Consider the following 20,388-nt stretch of genomic DNA (forward strand, 5'->3'; position numbering starts at 1 on the left):
AAACTGAAGCACCTCACACTTACATGGATTAAACTCTATCTGCCATTTCTCTGCCTATATCTGCAACTGATCCATATCTGCCTGTATCCTTTAACACCTTCTACACGATCCTCAATTCCCATCGATCTTTATATCATCTGCAACTTATTAACACACCCATCTACATTTTCATACAAGTCATTTATATATATCACACATAGCAAAGGTACCATGGATCACTGCAGAACACCATTAGTCATGGACCTGCACCCTTCCACTACTATTCTGTCTTTGGCAAGCCAGTTCTGAATCCAGGCACTTGTGTTTGTTCACCATGGACAACTGAAGCCTCAATGATTTGCCATGTAGCACAGTAGAAGCATATCTCAGGTGTGATCTCTACTGCCATGACTTGAGAAGATTCTGGGGGAGAAGATATACATTTATTTGGAAAGACAGGGTGTGATTAGGAATGGTCAGTATGGCTTTGTGAGTTGGAGATCATGCCTCACAAATTTGTTAGAGCTTTTTGAAGTGACCAGGAAGGTTGACATGGGCAGGGCAGTAAATGTAGTTCAAATGGATTTCAGTTATGCCTTTGAGGTTCCATATAGTAGACTGCTTTGGAAGGTTAGCTTGCATAGAATCCAGGATGAGCTGGCAAATTGGATACAAAATTGTCTTGATGGTAGGAAGCAGAGAGTTATAGTGGAAGGATGCTTGTTGGACTGGTGGTGTTGTCAGGCGTCGGTGCTGGGTCCTTAACTGTTTGTTATCTATATTAGTGATTTGGCTGACAACATAAAAGGCGTGACTAATAAGTTTACTGATGACGCTAAAATAGGCTGTATTATCCGACTATGAGGAAGATTTCCAGAAATTGCAGCAGGATCTTGATCAGCTAGGTGTGTGGGTTGAGAAATGGCAAATGGAGTTTAATATAAATAAGTGTGAGATCTTGCATTTTGGAAAGTCAGATCAAGGTAGGAGTTTCATGGTGAATGGTCGGGCCTTAAGGAGTGTAATGGAACAGACTTCAGATTCACAGTTCTGTGAAAGTGGAGTCACTGATAGGGCAGTGAAGAAGGCTTTTGGCACATTGGCCTTCATCAGTCAGAGTAATGTATAGAAGTTAGGAAGTTGTGTTGCAGTTATACAGGATGTTGGTGAGGCCACACTTGGAGTGTTATGTTCAGTTTTGGTCACCTTGTTACAGGAAGTATGTTATTAAACTGGAAGGAGTTCAGAAGAAATTTACAAGGATGTTGTCTGAACTCAATGGTATAAGTTCTTGGGACTGGTTGGATAAGCTAGGACTTTTTTTCTTTAGCGCATAGGAGACTGAGGGGGGATCTTCTGTAAGTGTATAAGATCATGAGAGGCATGGATAGGGTGAATGCACTCAGTCTTTTTCCCAGGTTTCAGGAATCGTGGACTAGAAGGCATCAGTTTAAGTTTAGAGGGGAAGAATAAAAGGGAAACTGAGGCGCAATTTTTTTACACAGACGTGGTAAACATACAAAATAAGCTGCTAGAGGAAGTGTTTGAGGTAGCTACACTAAGGACATTTAAAAGGATTTGGACAAATACATGGATCAGAAAGGATGAGAAGGATATGGGCCAAGTACAGGAAATGGTGTTAGTGTGGACAGACGTTTTGGTCAGCATGGACTGGTCTGGACCAAATGGCCTGCCTGTGCTGCAGGACACTGACTTCTTTTAGCCTCTCTCCTCCTCCCCCCAGTAAATCTCTTTTCTAAACCAATGATGTTACTATAAAACAGTTAAATAACTTCTCTTACTCTCACTGTGATTTCTTGCCCCTACCTTGCTTATTTATATTCCTTTTTGATTAGATTTGTTTCCCTATAGTGTGGAAACAGGCCATTTGGCCCAACAAGTGACACAAGTGAAGAGTAACCCACCCAGATCCATGTTCCTACGTTTGCCTTAGTCAGGGGTAATTTAGCATGGCCAGTTCCCCTAACCTGCACATCTTTGGATTGTGGGAGGAAACTGGAGCACCCGGAGGAAAGCCAAGCAGACATGGGGAGAATGGGGAGAAACTCCACACACAGTTGCCTGTGGTGGGAATCAAACCCGGTTCCCTGGTGCTAAGAGGCAATGCTAATCACTGAGCCACTATGCGCCCCCCTCCCACCTTAATTATATTGGTCTTGAAATCCACTTATTCCTGTTTTTCTCAGTTTCATCCCTTTTCCCCAAAAAAACACACTTTAAAAAAAGATCTGACAAACCAACATAGCACTTTGCTATGATGTTGAAAACCCTTAGAAACTGTGGGGCAAAAAAGAAACTAAAAGCATCTCTTTCCCTCTGCACCAAATTTCCATGCTGCTCTGGAATCCCAGAAATAAACATTTTAAACCTGTGCCTCATTTGGATGTGACCTCTCCTTCCTGATTGTGCGAAGTTTACTGTGTTATGATAATTATAGATGGCCTTATCTCTATACCTTTGGGGGTCAAGAATGTGCAAGAGAAATAAGGGGGATGGTATAAGGTGAGATTTCATAAAGTGGGATTAGGTATTTTCCCTTTCCTACCTAGTGTTCTACCACTCATATTTTGTATAATTGGTAAAATAGTCATGAAAAAGGCATTCATGCAATAGGTTGTGACCTAATTTAGTAACTTCCCTGTGCTGGAATTTTTTTTCCTATTTACTCAATGGAAACCTTTATAATTTTGAACAGCTTTTTTGCATTCACTCATTTAGTGAATTGCCATTTCTCTCATCTCCTATACATTATGAAATCCTAATGTTTGGTCCTATTCTTGCTATGGTTCAGATTGCATCACGTGTAAGAGTGGAGAAAAACCGATTTAGCAAAAATTTTCTAAAGGGAATTGGGTACATACCTGAAGAAAAATCCTGTAGGGTTTTAGGGTTGGATCATGATACAGCAGATATAAGATGGGCTAATTGATCTGTGCTCTGTGGTTTGTATGTTAGTATCATTTTAATTTTAAATAAATAGTTAAGATAGACTGAAATATTTTGAGCTCTATAAAATTGTTTTTTTTTATATTTAGCTGGAAAAGTTAATAGATGAAGCTATTAAAAGAAGTACTTTTAAGCTACTGGAAGAATTACAAGAAGAAAGTGATGAGATTGTTACTTGCAGATGCAGCAAGCAAATGATAAATAAACTGAACAAACTCATCCTAAGGGTAAGATAGTTTCAAAATTAATTTTTGTTTGAATAAGGATAGAAATGTTGAGGTGAGTAGATCTTGTAGACAAAGATTCACTGCATATTTGGAGTTAGAATCATTGAGGAGGAGAATATAGTCGGCTTATCAAGGGGTGGTGGGGGGTTCGTGCCCTAGTCAATCTGGTCAGTCACGTTTCTCTACTCTAACCTTGTAACTATAAGTTTATTTCCCTCCAGTGCTCATTCAGTTTCCTTTAGAAATCATAAGTAATCTCCACTTCCACTACTTGTGTATGCGAAGGGTTCTAGGTCATTATCCTAATCTGCATTTTAAAAAAAAGAAGTTTCTTCTTCACATTCTCTCTGTCTTCAAGGTCATAGCTCTTTGTCTCCAAGTGCCATTAATTAATGGGTACACCTGGGATTAACTGGGTAACTCTTTCAGGAGCTGGTACACGCATGATGGGCCGTATAGCCTCCTATACTGTAAAATTCTATACAGTTGGTTCTGCTATAACACAATAGTTCTGTTCTCCTGCAATCCTGTTTTATAAGAAAATTGTGTAATATTAGCAACATTGAAACTAAATTGGCCAGAATCGCATTATAAACAATAACCGCTTTAAAAGTTCATGCTTTAGAAAGTGTCTCCAATTCATCAATCGCATTATAGCGAATTTGAGTTAATGAAACGCATGTTATAGCAGAATGAGTTGCAATTACTTTCTCTTGTCTATAGAAATTTGTCATAATATCATACACCTTTGTCAAACTCCCTTCGATTTTCTTTGCTCCAATGAGAGCAACCTTAGTTTCTCCAATGTAACCTGATAGTTTCAGAAATAAGATTTTAACTATTCTGATAAATCTCCTCTATACCCTGTCAAAGACCCTGACGTCCTTCCTCGGGTAAAATGAGCAGAAGGAATACAATGTGATTACAAAGATTAAGCATAATTTCCCAGCTTTTTAAATGAAAATGTGTGAAACATCAGATCTGCCCTTTACGTTGTTGACTGTTCTCTAGTGTGGATGGTTAACTTCACAGACTTGAACTCTGAGGTTTTTGAAGTCTTGCACTTCGTTCAGAATTGTGCTATTAACTAGGTCTTGTCTTTCCCTATCCCTTTTCACAAAATACATCATCTCCCTGTTTCACCATTAAATTCCATCTGCCAGGTCAGTTTATTTAGTTAGCCTATATTTGGCAAACTCTGAAATTTTGTTCTGGATTCCAGTATTCAAATGTGTAGCAAAGAAAGCAGTAGTTCTGGCACTGGATTTTGGAGGACTTCACCATCTATCATCCTTCATTGAGTTGCCAGCCTTTTGTACATAACCCAATTCTTTAAACCACTGGCACTGATCTTTTTTTCATCAATCAAAATTGAGTAGCTTTTTGGTTTGGAACTTTGCGACACTTACCTGATACTTTGTGTCACATATTTTCAGAGAATTATACAGGTGATGGCCTAGTGGTATTAGCACTAGACTATTAATCCAGAAACTCTACTGATGTTCTGGAGATCTGGATTCGAATCCTCACACTGCACGTGGTATAATTGGAATTCAATTTTAATTAAAATATCTTGAATTTAGAATCTACTGATGACCATGAAACCATTGCCAATTGTCATAAAAACCCATCTGGTTCACTAATTTCCTTTGGGAAGGAAATCTGCCATCCTCACTTGGTCTGGCTTACATGTGACTCCAGACCCACAGCAATGTGGTTAACTCTCAGTTGCCCTAGTAAAGCATTCAGTTGTACTGATTGCTACACAAAGAAATGAAACCTGATGGGTCACCTGGCATCAAGCTAGGCACAAAAAAGACAGCGACAGGGAGAGCTCTGTTGACCTTGCAAACTCCTGCTCACTTACATTCTGAGGGCTGCTGCCAATATTGGGAGAGCTGTCTCAGACTAGTCAAGGGATCATATATTTTAACAACATCCCCGAGACCACCATTACCACAACTTGATATGTCCTGTCCCATCAAAACCCGACAGTGGTATACAAGTCAAGAGGTCCTTCCCTTGGGAGTCCTCAACATTGACTGTAGACCACATGAAGTCTTGTGACTTCAGGTTAAAAATGGGCAAAGCCACCTCCTGCTGATTATCATGTACCATCCTCCCTCAGCTGATGAATTGATACTCCTCCATATAGAACAATGCTTAGAGCAAGTGCTGAGAACGGCAATGCACAAAATGTACTCTGGGTGGGGGAATCTTAATGTTCACCACTAAGAATGGCTTGGCAGCAATACTACTGATTTGAGCTGGCAGGGTCCTTGTTACGACACTGGTTAAACCCTCCTGCTTGGTTTAAACCAACAACACAGAAAATATTTATCCGGTGATGTAATCTGTGAAAATTTGAGTGGCCAAGAACTATTTAAAGTAAAAATTAATAACTTTATTTCTTAAAGTATAACAGATAATAATGAACTATTTACAAGTCCTTACTCTAATCTACCTTTTACATTCCCTTCTATAATACTAGTCTGATAAAACTCCCAATTAAGATTTTTCAAAACAACATTTCTTATCTCAAAACCAGGCAGCTTTAATTTCTCCTCTGTATTTTGGTCATTTTCTCCTTAGGGATTTTGCTTCACAGGTTACTGATCAATAAAGGTACTTTTAAGAGAGCTATTTTTCTGGGCAGTGAGCAAATGTTGTTGGCTTGGCAGTTCTCCTCCCAACTGTTCAATTTTCCCTGCTCTTATACCCCAAAGTATCGGATTGTCATTGTCAATATAATCAATTCAAACTTGATTGGAATTTGGTATTTTTCGGGTTATAATTTAAACTGATTGGCCTAATTCGAATCTGTTTTGCCGTTTCTAAGCAACTAGCTAACCCACTAGCTGGAGCACATGTTAAATTGTGTCTTATTGAGAACATTTTGTTGTCACTGCTCACTTTTACTCTCCTAAAGATGTACACCCACATCTTCCTAAGTCCTAATGGACGCAGCTGCTAGACTGTGTCTGCAGCAGGTAGTGAGAGAACCAATAATAGGGAAAAACACTCTTGACTTCATTATCACCAATCTGCCAGCTGCAGATGCATCTCTCCATAACAGAATTGGTAAGAGTGACCACTGCACAGCCTCCACATTGAAAGTAACCATTATTGTGTTGTGTGGCACTGTCACTGTGCTGAATGTGATAGACTTTGAACGTAGAGTCATTCAGCACGGAAACAGACCCTTCAGTCCAACCAGTTCATACTGATGGTGATCCCAAACTAAACTAGTCTCAGCTGCATGCACATGAAACAAACATTTCTTCTTCATGTATTTATCTAAATGTCTTTTAAATGTTGTAACTGTACCTGCATCAACCATTCCACACGTGAGCCACTCTTTGTGTAAAAAAAAGTTATTAATGTCTTTTTTTAATCTTTCTCCTCTCACCTTAAAAAAAAAAGTGCCTTCTAGCCTTGAAATTCACCATCCTAGCGAAAAGACACCTGCTGTTCACCTTAATCGTATAAAACTCTAGAAAGTCACCTCTTAACCTCCTATGCTCTACTGATAAAAGTCCCGATCTGTCCTGCCTCTTTGTAACCCTACCATAAGAAATGAGAGCAAAAATAAACCATACGGCCCCTTCTGCCATTCAATAATGTTATGGCAGTTCTGACATTCTTCTTGCCAATTTCCTGCCCTTTCCCTGTAACCCATAATTCTCCTAGTATCTATCTCATCCTTAAATATACACAAGGATTCTGTTCCCACAACTCTTTGTGGCAAGGAGTTCCAAAGGCACTCAATATCTGAGAGAAGAAATTTTTCCTCCTCTCAGTCCTAAATTCTGAGACTCCGTCCTCTGGTCCTCGACTCTCGCACGAGGAACCATTCTCTTAGCATTTACCCTGCCAACCCTATTAAGAATCTTATATTTACAATGAAATCAACTCTCGTTCTTCTGAATTCCAATGAACAAAGTTCCAGCCTGTATAGCCTTTGTTTATAAAGACAATCTGTCCACATGAAGGAATTATCCTAATGAGCATTGTCTGAATTGCCTTTGAAACAATCAAGAATGGAAGGGCTTTTGCCCAAAGCATCGATTTTCCAGCTCCTCGGATGCTGCCTCACCTGCTGTGCTTTTCCAGCACCACACTTTTGACTGTAATCTCCAGCATCTGTAGTACTCGCTTTTGCCTTTGATGAAACAATACCTTTGCCTAAATTAGGGTCAGAGTTCAGGACTAGAATGTTCCTGTGAGGATGAGCGATAAGGTTTGGCAAGATTTGGGAACCTGATGATGAAATATTGAAATTTCAATTAAAAAGGAGGCATTTGTATTTTTTTTATTATTCATTTGTGGGACTTGGGCGTTGCTGGCTGCCCAGCATTGATAGCCTATCCCTATATGCCCTTGAGAATGTGGTGGTGAGCTGCCTACTTGATTCGCTGCAATCCACTTGCTGTGGGTTGACCCACAATGCATTTCTTTGTTGTGACTTTCTAGCAATTGATACAACTGAGTGGCTTGCTAGGTCATTTCAGAGGGCAGTTGAGTCAACCACATTGCTGTGGCTCTGGAGTCACATGGAGACCAAACCAGTAAGGATGGTAGATTTCCTTCCCTAAGGGGCATTACTGAATTAGATTTGGTTTCCTGACAATTGGCAATGGTTTCATGGTTATCTGTCCACTCTTAATTCCAGGTTTTTTTAATTGAATTCAAATTCCACCGTCTGTCGTGATGGGATTCGTACCCAGGTCCCCATAACATTATTCTAGGTTTCTGGATTAATTGTCAAGCGATAATACCATTAATCACCTCATCATTTGTATGGTGTCTGGAAACTGCTTTCAGACAAGACCCTTGTGGAATAGAAAAGAAACAGGAAATAACTTGGAATTAGGAGGGCTAAAAAAAGGCCATGAAATTTCCTTGACAGGTAGGATTAAGGAGAATTCCAAGACATTTTATACGCGTTTAGGGTAGGATCACTCAAGGACAAAGAGAATTTATGTATGGAGCCAGACGAAGTGGATGAGTTTCTTAATGAGTACTTTGCATTGGTATTTATCACGGAGAAGGATATGGGTGGTGATAAGATTAAGGAGGGATATGTTGATACGAAGGAGTTGTTGGGGGATCCAACATGGTGGCGATCTAGGAAGATCGCATTGCCAAACTCCGCGTTGCAGCTCAAGTGGGACGAACTTTTAACCAGCTCTGCCCGGACCACCGCGATACCCTGGTACTCTGGAAAGGTCGTGGAGTCCCAGGAAACTGTTAAAACATCAACCTGCCTTGGTTTTCACCATCCAGCGATGCTGAAGAAGGGAGGAGGATCGTCCGAGGTTGGGCCGTGGCCCAGCCTGCAGGATCCTTGGACTTCATTTCTTACCAGGCCCTGGTGAAGGAGCTTGCAAAATCTCGCGAGATGTTGGGTTCGCAGATAGAGGAGAAGCTGGCCTCAATCTCTCTCGTGCTGTAGAAGCATGAACCGCAGGTGGGGGTCCTGGAGAAAAGGATGGATGAGGTAGAACAGAGTCACAGAGATGGAAACTGATATTGGTTCCTCCAAGGGTAGGATCCAAGCCCTGGAGACGTAGCTCCGTAATTTGCGTCACCAAGTTGATGACCTTGAACAAGGCCAGGAGAAAACAATTTTTGGATCGTTGGTCTGCTGGCGGGAAAGGAAGGTGAGTGGCTGGTGGAATTTATTGAGGACTGGTGCTGAAATTCCTTAACCTGGAGGCTGGAATGAGAGGCTTGAAGATCAGGAGAGCTCTCTGGGTCACTGTGCAGAGGTCAGGTCTGGATCAAAATCCTCGTCCTACCTTGGTGTGGTTTCATCATTAGAGAGATCAGGAGAGAATCATGGAAGCTTCCAGAATCCAGGAGAGGATCCGAAGGGCTCCTGCCTGAAATGTCAATTTTCCTTCTCCTCTGATGCTGCCTGACCTGTTGTGCTTTTCCAGCACCACTCTAATCTTTACTCTAATCTCCAGCATCTGCAGTCCTTGCTTTCACCTGGAGGATCTGAAGACCCTAGTTTACAAGGGCTCTAAGATCATGTCCTTCCAGGACTTATCAGCGGCGGTGATCCAGAAAAGAAAATCCTATGACAGTGTCAAGAGAAGACTGGGGGAGCTTGGGATCCAGTGTTCTGAGGTGTCTGGCGGTGCTTCAGATCACCTTCAATGGATCTGTACATCTCTTTCACATGTTGGAGGAGGCAAGAGACTTTGTGGATAAAGAAACTTAATCTGAACAATTTGGTATGTTTAAACAGTAGTGGTGTTTGGGTATGTCTTTGTTTTTTCTTTTAAAAATGAGAAAGTCGGTCGGGGCTTTCTTTTCCTATCTTTTTTATTGGTAATAATCTGGTCTAAACCATGTTTGGCGGTTCAGATGTGTACTTTCAGTTTCTAAGTTAAGTTATACCAAAGAATGGGTGAGGTACTTACCTTTCTTTTTCAAAATTTCTTTGTTCACATTGTTATTTCATGGTGTATTTTCTTTCATTTCAGCTTGCGTTTGCTTTAGCTAGGAGGAGGGAAAATGGTTGGGATAGCTAGATGCCTACCTACGGGCAGTTTATCTTCGCACAAAGTTTAGGTATTTAAATGCTCAGGCTGTTGCTTTGGCAGCAGGATGGGAAGTTGGATTTTGGGATTGTAGTTGTCCCCTTTGGGCAGGTGGTGAGTTCCCCTATTCAGTGCTGTTGGCGCTTTATATGTTGGTTTGTTTTTTGGTTTTTGTTGTATATAATCTTTGGATTTGTAGGTTTGTTAACTGTAGTGGTTTTAGTTTATATAGTTTTTATGTTTGATGGATCTTGCGACACTAAGGCTCAGCGATTTGTGGTTCAATTTCCTCCTGTCTGGGATTTAAATGTTACTGCAGAAGGTTGTGGCTAATGATGTGATTAAATAGTGTACCTGGAACATCAAGGGGAGTCATTCGTCAATTAAGAGGAAGAAGGTACTTTCGAATCTTAGAAAGGAAAAGGTGGATATTGCTTTGTTACAGGAGATACACTTGGATGATAGAGAGCATTTGAAACTACAGCAGAATGGCTTTGATCGTGTTTGCTTTTTATCTTTTAACAGAAGTAGGGGAGTGGCTATATTGGTTTGGAGGAATCTCCCATTTAAGTTACTAGAGCGTGTTGAAGACACATGGGAGGTTTGTAATTCTCAAAGCCCTGATAAACTGAGAAGAATATGGTGTTTTAAATGTTTATTGCCCTCTGGCCCATCCCTTCAAATTTCTGGTAGATGCGTGCTCTAAATTGATCGGTCTCGAGTCCTGGCATATCATAGTAGGGGGAGTTTTTAAATTGTCTCATGGATCCCACAGTAGACAGGTTGCCCATAGGCCCTCCAATACCCTCTGTACAAATTAAACCGTCAGTGGATCTGTGTGTGGAGTTAGGGTTGGTGGACGTCTGGAGGCGTCTCTACCCAACAGGTAGGGATTTTACGGGTTTTTTTTCCCCCAATCCACACAGATATCACACCAGGATTGTTTTTTTTCTGACCCCCGTGGCAACCCTGGATTTGGTGGCATCTTGTACGATTGGTAATATTACCATCTCCGATCACGCTCCAGCGTATCTTTTGGTTAAGAATAAGGACATTACAGTGGACCCGAGGCACTGGCGAATGGATCTATTTATCCTTAAGGATAATAAGTTTGTGGAGTACTCCTCTAGGGAATTTTGGGGGTTCCTAGACATTAACTCAGGCTTGGTTAGTAGCCCATCGGTCCTTTGGGAAACTGCCAAAAGTCTATGTTAGAGGGTTAGTTATTTACTACTCTGCCAGTAACAGCCACGTCTCCTCGAAGCATGGTTGAAGGCAGCCAAGAAGGCTTATTTTGACAGGCCTTCAAGCTGCAGAGGATTTCGGCGCTGCTGTCTGCATTGAATTCTGTGCTCTCTGACAGCAAAGAATGAGCTTACTTTTGCAAAGCAAAGGTTATATGAGCATGGTGACAAACTAGGCAAGTACCTAGCATATCTCGCCAGGAAAATGAGCGCCCCACAACTATGTTATTTAGGGAAGGGTCTGGGAACCTAACATGTGATTCCAAAAAGATTAATGTGGCATTCCAGAGATTTCACTCTTAAGTTATACCAATCTGAGGGTTGTGAGGAGATGTGGGCCAAGATGGATTCCTTTTTCAAGAATCTGGAGCTCCTGGGTGTGGCCCCCGAACAAGTCTTTTCTCACTGCCCTCTTATCAGAGCAAGAGGTGCAGGAGGCTGTTAAGCAGCTTCAGTGTGGAAAGGTGTCCGCATCTGATGGACTTCCCAATGAATTCTGTAAGGAATTTATAAACATTGTCAGGCCCAATGCTCAACATGTTCAGTGACTCATAGTCATGATCATCTCCCGCCGTCTCAGAGAGGCCAATATTTCGCTTATTCTTAAATAAGAGAAGGTCCCGCAGGACTGTGCTTCATACAGGTCCATTTCACTCTTAAATGTGGAATTCAGAATCCTCTCTAAGACACTTGCGTTAAAGCTGGAGACTGTGTTATCTTCTTGATTAGATTACTTGGTGTGGAAACAGGCTCTTCGGCCCAACAAGTCCACACCGACCCTCCAAAGAGCAACCCACCAAGACCCATTCCTCTACATTTACCCCTTCACCTAACACTATGGGCAATTTAGCATGGCCACTTCACCTAACCTGCACATTTTTGGATTGCGGGAGGAAACCGGAGGAAACCCACGCAGACATGGGGAGAATGTGCAAATTCCACACAGACAGTTGCCTGAGGTGGGAATTGAACCCAGGTCTCTGGCATTTGTGAGAATGCAGTGCTAACCACTTTGCCACCGTGCCGCCATCTTCTGTTGGAGGACCAGACAGGCTTTATAAAGGGCCGCAGATCCTCCAATAATGTTAGGAAGCTGCTTAATGTTATTCAAGCATGTCAATAACAATCAATACAGGGATTGGTGATTTCTCCAGATGCAGAAAAGGCACTTGACCAAGTTAAGTGGCCGTACCTTTTTTATACTCTGGAGTGGTTTGGCTTGGGTGAAGCCTTTATAAGATGGGTAAAGGTTCTCTATGGTGACTCTCTCACTGCGGTCATCACTAATGGGGTACAATCAAGCTGTTTTAACATTTTTAGGGGCAGCTGGTGGGGCTGTCCCCTTTCGCCATTGCTTTTTACATTGGTGATTGAACCATTGGCGGAGTCCATTTGTAGGGATCCTAGTATATCAGCTCCAGAGGTGGGGGTCAAAAATTACATAAGATTGCTGGTTAGGTGAATTGGCCATGCTAAATTGCCCACTATGTTAGGTGCACTAGTCAGAGGGAAATGGGTCTGTGTGGGTTACTCTTCGGACGGCCGGTGTGGACTTGTTGGGCCAAAGGGTCTGTTTCTACACTATAGGGAATTGAATCTACTGTAATCTAATTTTGTTATACATGGACAACGTCCTCATTTTTTTTTTGTCAAATCCAGCAGTTTTGGTGCCTCGCCTGACACAATGCATCATCTTGTTTGGCACCTTTTCTGGGTACAAGATTAATTTTGTAAGATCAGCGGCTATACCTACGTGTGGTCATACAAAGGTGCTAAGTCTCGAGGGGCAAATCTCGATTCCCATTTAAATAGTCTCTGGGATTTTGTATGTTTGGGTATATTCATCACTCCAGTTCTTGATCAGTTGTTCAAAGCTAATTTTTTTCAATTATTCGACAAAATCAAACAAGACCTTCAAAGATGGGAGGCGCTACCGGTCTCGTGGTCAGATAACGGTTATTAAGATGAATATTCTCCCCCGTTTGTTATACCCTATACGAATGCTCCCCTGATTTTTGATAAGCAAACGTTCAGAAGACTGAACGGTTGGTTCAGCTGTTTTATTTGGCACCGAAGCAGCCCCTTACTAAATTAGCTAAACTGCAGTTGCCTCTCACATTGTGGGGAGTGGATCTTCCAGACATTTAAAAGCTATCAATTAAGTTTGTTTTTATCTTACGTGAGTGATTAAGCTTATGGGGGACCCTCTTTCAATATGGTTAGATATTGAAACCTCTCCGGCAGGGTGCCCCTTTACTAGCTTGCTGTTTTTGGACAAAATGAGGACAGTTAGGGAATATCACCATAATCCAATAGTTACCAATACTGTTAAAGCATGGAGGGCAATTCGCAGAGGGAAGACAATATTGGCTAAACGTCTTCTCTTACACCTACAGTGGATATGCTGGGTTTTCAACTGGGGATGATAGATTCAGGATTCAAATGTTGGCAGCGAGGGGTGTGTCTTGCATGGGCGATTTATTTGAGGGAGACACAATGATGTCCTTTGATCAGTTAGCGTGGGAATACGAGTGATCTTAAAGGGATCTCTTTCATCTTTTTGAAGTTAGGGATTTTATTCAAAAAAATCTACACTTTTGACTGATCCCTAGAAATTCAACATAGAGAGGAGGGTGCTCAGTCCTAAGAGTACACTTTTTATCAGCATTTTATCAATTGGGGGGGTGCCCCCTCAGTTGAGTTTGATGGACTCTGCAGGGTGTGGGACAGAGAGCTTTGCATTGAGCTCTCCTCAGAGGCATGGGAAGATATTTGGGAAAACGCAAGATAGATATCAATTTGCAATAGGACCCGTGCTTGACAATTGAAGATTCTCCACATGGTCCACTTGGCTCCGGATCGTTTGTCAAAATGTAAACCAGATGTATCTTCAACATGTCCCAAGTACAAGGTTTGTAAAGGCATTCTTACCCATTTTCACTGCTCCTGTGCTAGGCTTCAAACATACTGGAGTGCTGTTGCTGATGTAATGGAGGGGATTTTGGTGTTAGGGTGGAGAAGAATCCGATCTCTCCTCCTCTTGGCCTGCCCAGTGTGTTCCTTGTAGATGCTCATAAGAATAAGAAAAAACTTCTCAACATCCTCACTTCCTGTGCAAGGAAGAATATCTTGTTAGGTTGGTTATCCGAAAATCGCTTGGGCCTGTTGGGTTTGCGGAAGATTGTTATGGAGCATATCCCCTTGGATTTTCTCACAAGTATGGTACACCATAAGACTGAGAATTTCTCTAAGACATGGTGGCCCTTTTTGGAATACCTGGACACAAATTTGACTGCCACACTAATAAGGGCTTTTGTATAGCCGTAATGATTATGCTTTACGAGTCCAATATCCAGAAAGGGGGAACTGCAAACATATGAATATGTGAAAACTAATGCTTGATATTCAAGAGTGTTTTGTTTGGCTGAACTGAGTTATTATTTATTAGTTTGTTGATTATTATTTATTTAGTTTAATTAGTTGGAATTTATATATATTTTCTACATACTTATACATGAGGGCGGTTTGGTTTTTTACTTTTTTGGTATTCTTTGTATTGTTTTGAATTGTATTGTTTTGTGTTTGTATTATTAAAAAATCTACTTTTCAATAAAAATATATTTTAAAAAAAAGGATTTGTTGGGCATCTTGAAAAATATTAAGATAGATAAATCCCCAGAGCCTGATGGATCTGTCTCAGGACACTGGAGGAAGCAAAGATAGTTGGGCCCTTGATTAGACATTTTTGTATCCTTTTTAGGCACTGGCCAGATTCCAAAGGACTCTGAGTTGCTGGCCTGTATTGTTTCTTAATGTTTAAGAAGGGTAACAGGAATAATCCAAAAAAAAAAAGGCAGTTGAGCCTCATCTGTGGTCAGGAAATTATTGGAGAAGATCTTTAGGGACTGGATTTACTCACATTTGGAAAGTTTGGACTTATTAGGGACAATCAGGGGATGGTCAGCTGGCATGAAAGATTAGGTCAAATGGAATCTATGGTGGTTTAGCAAGTTGGATACAAAAATCTATCAGTCTGTCTGTGTCTCTCCATGCCAGAATTCAATGAAGCAATTGAAATTAAAGATCTAAGGATGACCATTGTTGATTGTTGGAAAAACTCATCTGATTCAGTAATGTCATTTGGGGAACAAAATCTGCCATCCTTACCTCGTCTGCCATTCTTACATGTGACCCCAGATCCACAATATGGCTGATTCTTAACTCCTGAGCAATTAGGGATGGGCAGTAAATGCTGGCCTAGCCAGAGATGCCTATATGCTGTGAGCAAATAAAAACAAATAGGATGAAAATGTAAGTGGTCTGATTAAGTTTATAGATGACATGAAAATTGGTGGCGTTGTGCTTCTGAGGAAGGGTGCAGTAGAATATGGATCGGTTGGAAAGTTGAGCAGACGAATGATAAATGGAGTTTAATCCAAACAGTTGTGAAGTGATGCCATTTGGGAGGTCAAATGCAAGTGGAAAGTATACAGTAAATGGCAGGACTATTGATAGGGAAGGATCTTAGGGTGCAAGTCCATAGCTCCCTGAAAGTGGCAACACAAGTGGAAACTATAGGAAGGATGTGGAGGCTTTGGAGAGGATGTAGAAGAGGTTTCCCAAGATATTGCCTGGATTGGAGTGTGTTACCTATTAGGAGACAAGTTTGGATTGTTTTTGCTAAGGTTTTGGAAACTGAGGGGTGAACTGATATGAATATATAAAATTATGACAGACATGGATAGGGTAGATAGTCAAAGTCTTATTCCCAGGTAGAAATGTCAAACACTAGGGGGCAGAGGTTTTAGGTGAGAGGGAAGAAGTTTAAAGGAGAAGTGTGAGATATTATTTCCATGGGCGTGATAGGTACCTGGAACATGCTTCCAGCGAGGTGCTGAAAGCAGATACCACAGCAACACTGAAGAGATCTTTGGACAAACGTAAACAGGCAGAGAACAGAGGGATAGGGACCATGTGCAGGCAGATGGAATTAGTTTAGAACAGTATCATGGTCAGCACAGACATAGTGAGCTGTACTGTTTTATGTCCTTTTATACGGGACCAAAATTGCTCCGTTCACTCTCGATGTGCAGTGGCTCGGTGATTAGCATTGCCTCACAGCACTAGGAACCCGGGTTTGTTTCCACTCTCTGGCGACTATTTGGAGTTTGCACATTCTCCTCGTGTCTGCGTGAGCTTCCTCCAGGTTCTTTGGTTTCCTTTCACAGTCCAGAGATGGAGAAAGTGAGGACTGCCAATGCTGGAGATCAGAGTCGAAGATTGTGGTGCTGGAAAAGCACAGCTGGTTAGGCAGCATCCGAGGAGCAGGAGAACCTGACTGCCCCGATTGACCTATCGACTCCTGCCCCACAGAATGTATCTCTGTATACCTTGACACTGTCATGTCCCCCTTGTTCCAGGAACTCCCCACCAATGTTCAGGACATCACCCATGCCCTCCACCTTCTCCCATGATTTTCATCCCCCCGGCCACAATGCCTCATCTTCACTGTGGACATCCAGTTCCTATATACATCCATCTGCCATGAGGAAGGCCTCAAAGCCTTCCGTTTCTTCCTCTCCTGCAGACCCAATCAGTACCCTTTCATTAACAGTCTTATTCAATTAACTGAACTGGTTCTCACCATTAACAATTTCTCCTTCAAATCCTCCCACTTCCTCCAAACCAAAGGGGTAGCTATGGGTACTAACTATTCCTGTCTCTTCGTCGGGTACCTGAAATAGTCGATTTCCTGCAGCTACACCTGCAACGTTAACTACCTTTTCCTCCGCTACATCGATGTATGTATCGGCACCACCTAATGCTCCCACGAGGAGATTGGACAGTTCATCAACTTCACAAACACCTTCCACCCTGACCTCAAGTTCACCTGGACCAACTGAGACACCTCCCTCCCCTTCCTGGACCTCTCCATCTCCATTTCCGGTGACCAACTTAACATGGACATCTTCTACAAACCCATCGACTCCCATAGCTACCTGGATTGCACCAGCTCCCACCCTGCCTCCTATAAAAATGCTATCCTTTATTCCCAAATCCTCCGCCTCTGCTGCATCTGCTCCCAGGAGCACTAGTTCCACCATAGAACATCACAGATGGCCTCCTTCTTCAAAGACCACAATTTTCCCTCCCACGTGATTGATGATGCCCTTCAGTGCATTTCCTCCACTTCCTGCATCTCCGCCCTTGAACCTTATCCCTCCAATCTCAACAAGGACAGAACCCCTTGGTCCTCATCTTCTACCCCACCAAGCTCTGGATACACTGCGTCATCCTCTGCCATCTACAGACCGATCCCAGCACCAGGGATATAGTTCCCTCCCCACCCCCTATCTGCGTTCCGGAAAGACCATTCTCTCCGTTCCAACCTTATCAGGTCCACGCCCCCTACCAACCCACCCTCCCCTCCCAGCACCTTCCCCTGCCACCGCAGGGATTGCAAAACCTGTTCCCACATCTCCCCCCTCACCTCAATCCATGGCCCCAAAGGAGCCTTTCACATCCATCAAAGTTTCACCTGCACTTCCACACATGTCATTTACTGTATCCATTGTTCCTGATGCGGTCTCCTCTACATTGGAGAGACAGGATGCCTACTTGCAGAGCGCTTCAGAGAAGATCTCCAGGACACCTGCACCAACCAACCTCACCTTTTGTGGCGGAACACTTCAACTCCCCCTCCCACTCTGCTGAGCACATAGCACCAGGAGTAATCCAGAGATTACGACTACTGAAGTCCTGTTTTTCAATCTACTGCCTAGCTCCTGAATTCTTGTTGCAATATCTTATTTCTCACTTTGCCATATCATTGGTACCATCATATACCACGATGTCTAACTCATCATCCTCCCTGCATTCAGTGACATTCCTGACCCTGGCATCTAACTCCGAAACCTAGAGGTTCCCCTTCTGCATCTGGGAGCGCTTCCTGCACATGTGGTCATCCAGGACATTGGCAGCATTCAGGACTCCCCACATGTGACAAACTACAATTCTACTTGGCTGGCCTTTCTTAACATGCCTTAAATTTACAATTATCATCTTATTAAACTTATTTTGTTAGACTTTCTCCTGTACCACTAATGTTATGAGGAAGTTCCCACTGATCTAAATCTGTAGGATAGGAAAGGTTGATTAGTAATTGTCAGGTGCCCAGTATTCACCAATCCAGAGCCCCCTCACCTTTTGAAGTTATGATGTCAACAGGAGCCGCACTGAAGATTCTCACGGTGTTCCTGCAACAGTGTGTTTCTGCAGCTTACCCATTACTGTATTCCTCATTGCCTTTTGGCTGCTGTTCCAAGCTAAGTGTTGTGTAAAGACAAGTCCTGTGGAATGGTAAGCAAATGAACACAGTTCAGAAATTTGCCTCCCTTGCTTCCCTCTACTTTTAAAATTAATCTAATTGAAACATGAGGAATGGAAGCTCTTGAATAGCAGTAGTCTGTTTGTCATATTACAACCGCTACCACTCTTTCGGCAACAAGTCTCCCCCAGTGAAATAGCCCAAAAATTGGAACTGAGGGGGAATGCCTCTTATTGTAGATGTGGCAGGTTTTGTGTTCAGGCACAGCACTTGGCTTTTATGATCATTTGCTGTTACTATGCATGCCAGGCTAGAATATTGTTTGTCTTAGGGGTGTGAAATGCTAGAATACCTGAGGAATCATGAATGGAGTTGAGCACTGCAGTTGTCACTGAATACCTCACTTTTGACTTATTCCAAGGAAGATAACTATGAAAAGCTGAAGATATTGATTCAAGGATACTATCCTGTGGTACGCCTGCAGTAATATCTTGAGATGTGTAATGACAATTAAGCCTTTATTTAAAGAAGGATATTGAATTGTCACGAACTGTTTTGATCATTTCTTTTTACTGATTTGTAGCAGTACTCCTTGCACCCTCTGACAATCTGTTCTAGTGATAAGCTGCTTCCTTGACTGACCTGGTGTAGCAGTACTCTGATCATGAAGTGGGCAGTGCTTTGCCCAGCAGCAAATATTTTCCATGTGGTTATTTGTAGCCAAAAGCTGTAAAGGATTCCTGGTCTTCTCTGTGCTTTAGGTAATTGAAAAACAAGCTTTGAAAATGACAGATGAGCTCACCATGAGTTGGGTAATAGGATTCTAGGCAGTGATTAACCTAAACTGAAAACATAATTTGCCTACTGCTATTTGCAGTATTTTTGAGACAGTGCTAATCCCAAAGATTGAATGGGGGAAAATGATCAATTTCTTGATGTAATATAGTGTTCCATATTATTTGTTTATCAGCCATAATATAGGGAGAAGTTCTGGTTCCTGCTATACTGTTACTGCAAACATTAACTTCAAATTTGATTTTTATTTTAGGAGCTAAATAAAAAAGAAATTAAGAATACCACTTTGTTGTTTCATTCCATACATAAATATGGAAAACATATGACCATACAAGGAGAAGATGGCTTGGCAGCAATGATAAAGCAAGGACTTGTTCAGAAGATAAGTAATATATAACTTATATTTCCTTTTGACACAAAACTAAAAGGATTTTGAATGGAGAGGAGGATATAAAAAACTATCAGGGCTATATGGACAAGTTGAGTAAGTGGACAGAAATGTGTAACATGGGTAAGTGATAAGTTGCCCACTTTGGCAGAAAAGACAGAATGGCAGAAGACTATTTAAAAAGTGAAAGATTGGAGAATGTTGATGTGCAAAGGTACCTGGATGTCTTTGTACACTATCACTGAAAGCAAGTGTGAACACTCAATTAGGAAGACAACTAGTATTCATTGAAAAAGCGTTTGACTGTTGGAGAAAGGGAGTCTTTGCTGCACCTGTGCAGGACCTTATTGGAATCACACTTGGAATATGGTGTGCCGTTTAGATCTCCTTACTTCAGAAGAAGTGTACTTGCTCTTAATGGAGTGCAGTGAAGCTTCATCAAGCTCTTCCTGGGATGGCAGATTTTCATATGAGCAAAGATTAAGTCGACTGGGCCTTTATTCCCTGAAGGTTTGAAGCATTGGAGGGGGGATCTCATTGAAATATACTATATTCTGATAGGGCTGAGCAGACTGGATGAAGAGCTGGGATTCCATAACAAGGGGCCGTGGTCTTGGGATATGGGGTAAGCCATTTTGGGGACTGAGATGAGGGGAAATTTCTGCACTTGAAGGATAATGATCTTGTGGAATTCTCTACCATAGAAAGCAGTGGAGGCTGTCAATGAATTTATTTAAGAAAGAAATAGGTTTTTAGAGGCCAAAAGTGTCAAGGGATATGGAAATGGTGTGGGTCTCTGTTGTTGAGATAGAGGATTAGTTATTATTATGTTCAATAGTGGAATGAGCAGAATGACTTAAATGTCTTACTTCTGCTCCTATTTTCTGTGTGTGTATTATGTTAACAGAGA

General features: G+C 41.9%; 1 protein-coding gene across 1 annotated transcript in view; it reads left to right on the plus strand.

Moving 5' to 3' along the window:
- Nucleotides 1-20,388, plus strand: part of LOC122559938 (synaptonemal complex protein 2-like) — a 263,416-nt gene that overhangs the window by 17,986 nt on the left and 225,042 nt on the right. The window contains exons 3-4 of the mRNA XM_043710047.1: nucleotides 3,036-3,173; nucleotides 19,344-19,476. Of these exons, the coding sequence (XP_043565982.1) occupies nucleotides 3,036-3,173; nucleotides 19,344-19,476 (271 nt within the window). The remainder of the gene's footprint in view (nucleotides 1-3,035; nucleotides 3,174-19,343; nucleotides 19,477-20,388) is intronic.

The sequence above is a fragment of the Chiloscyllium plagiosum genome, chromosome 20, assembly GCF_004010195.1.
Source record: "Chiloscyllium plagiosum isolate BGI_BamShark_2017 chromosome 20, ASM401019v2, whole genome shotgun sequence".
Classification (NCBI taxonomy): Eukaryota; Metazoa; Chordata; class Chondrichthyes; order Orectolobiformes; family Hemiscylliidae; genus Chiloscyllium; species Chiloscyllium plagiosum.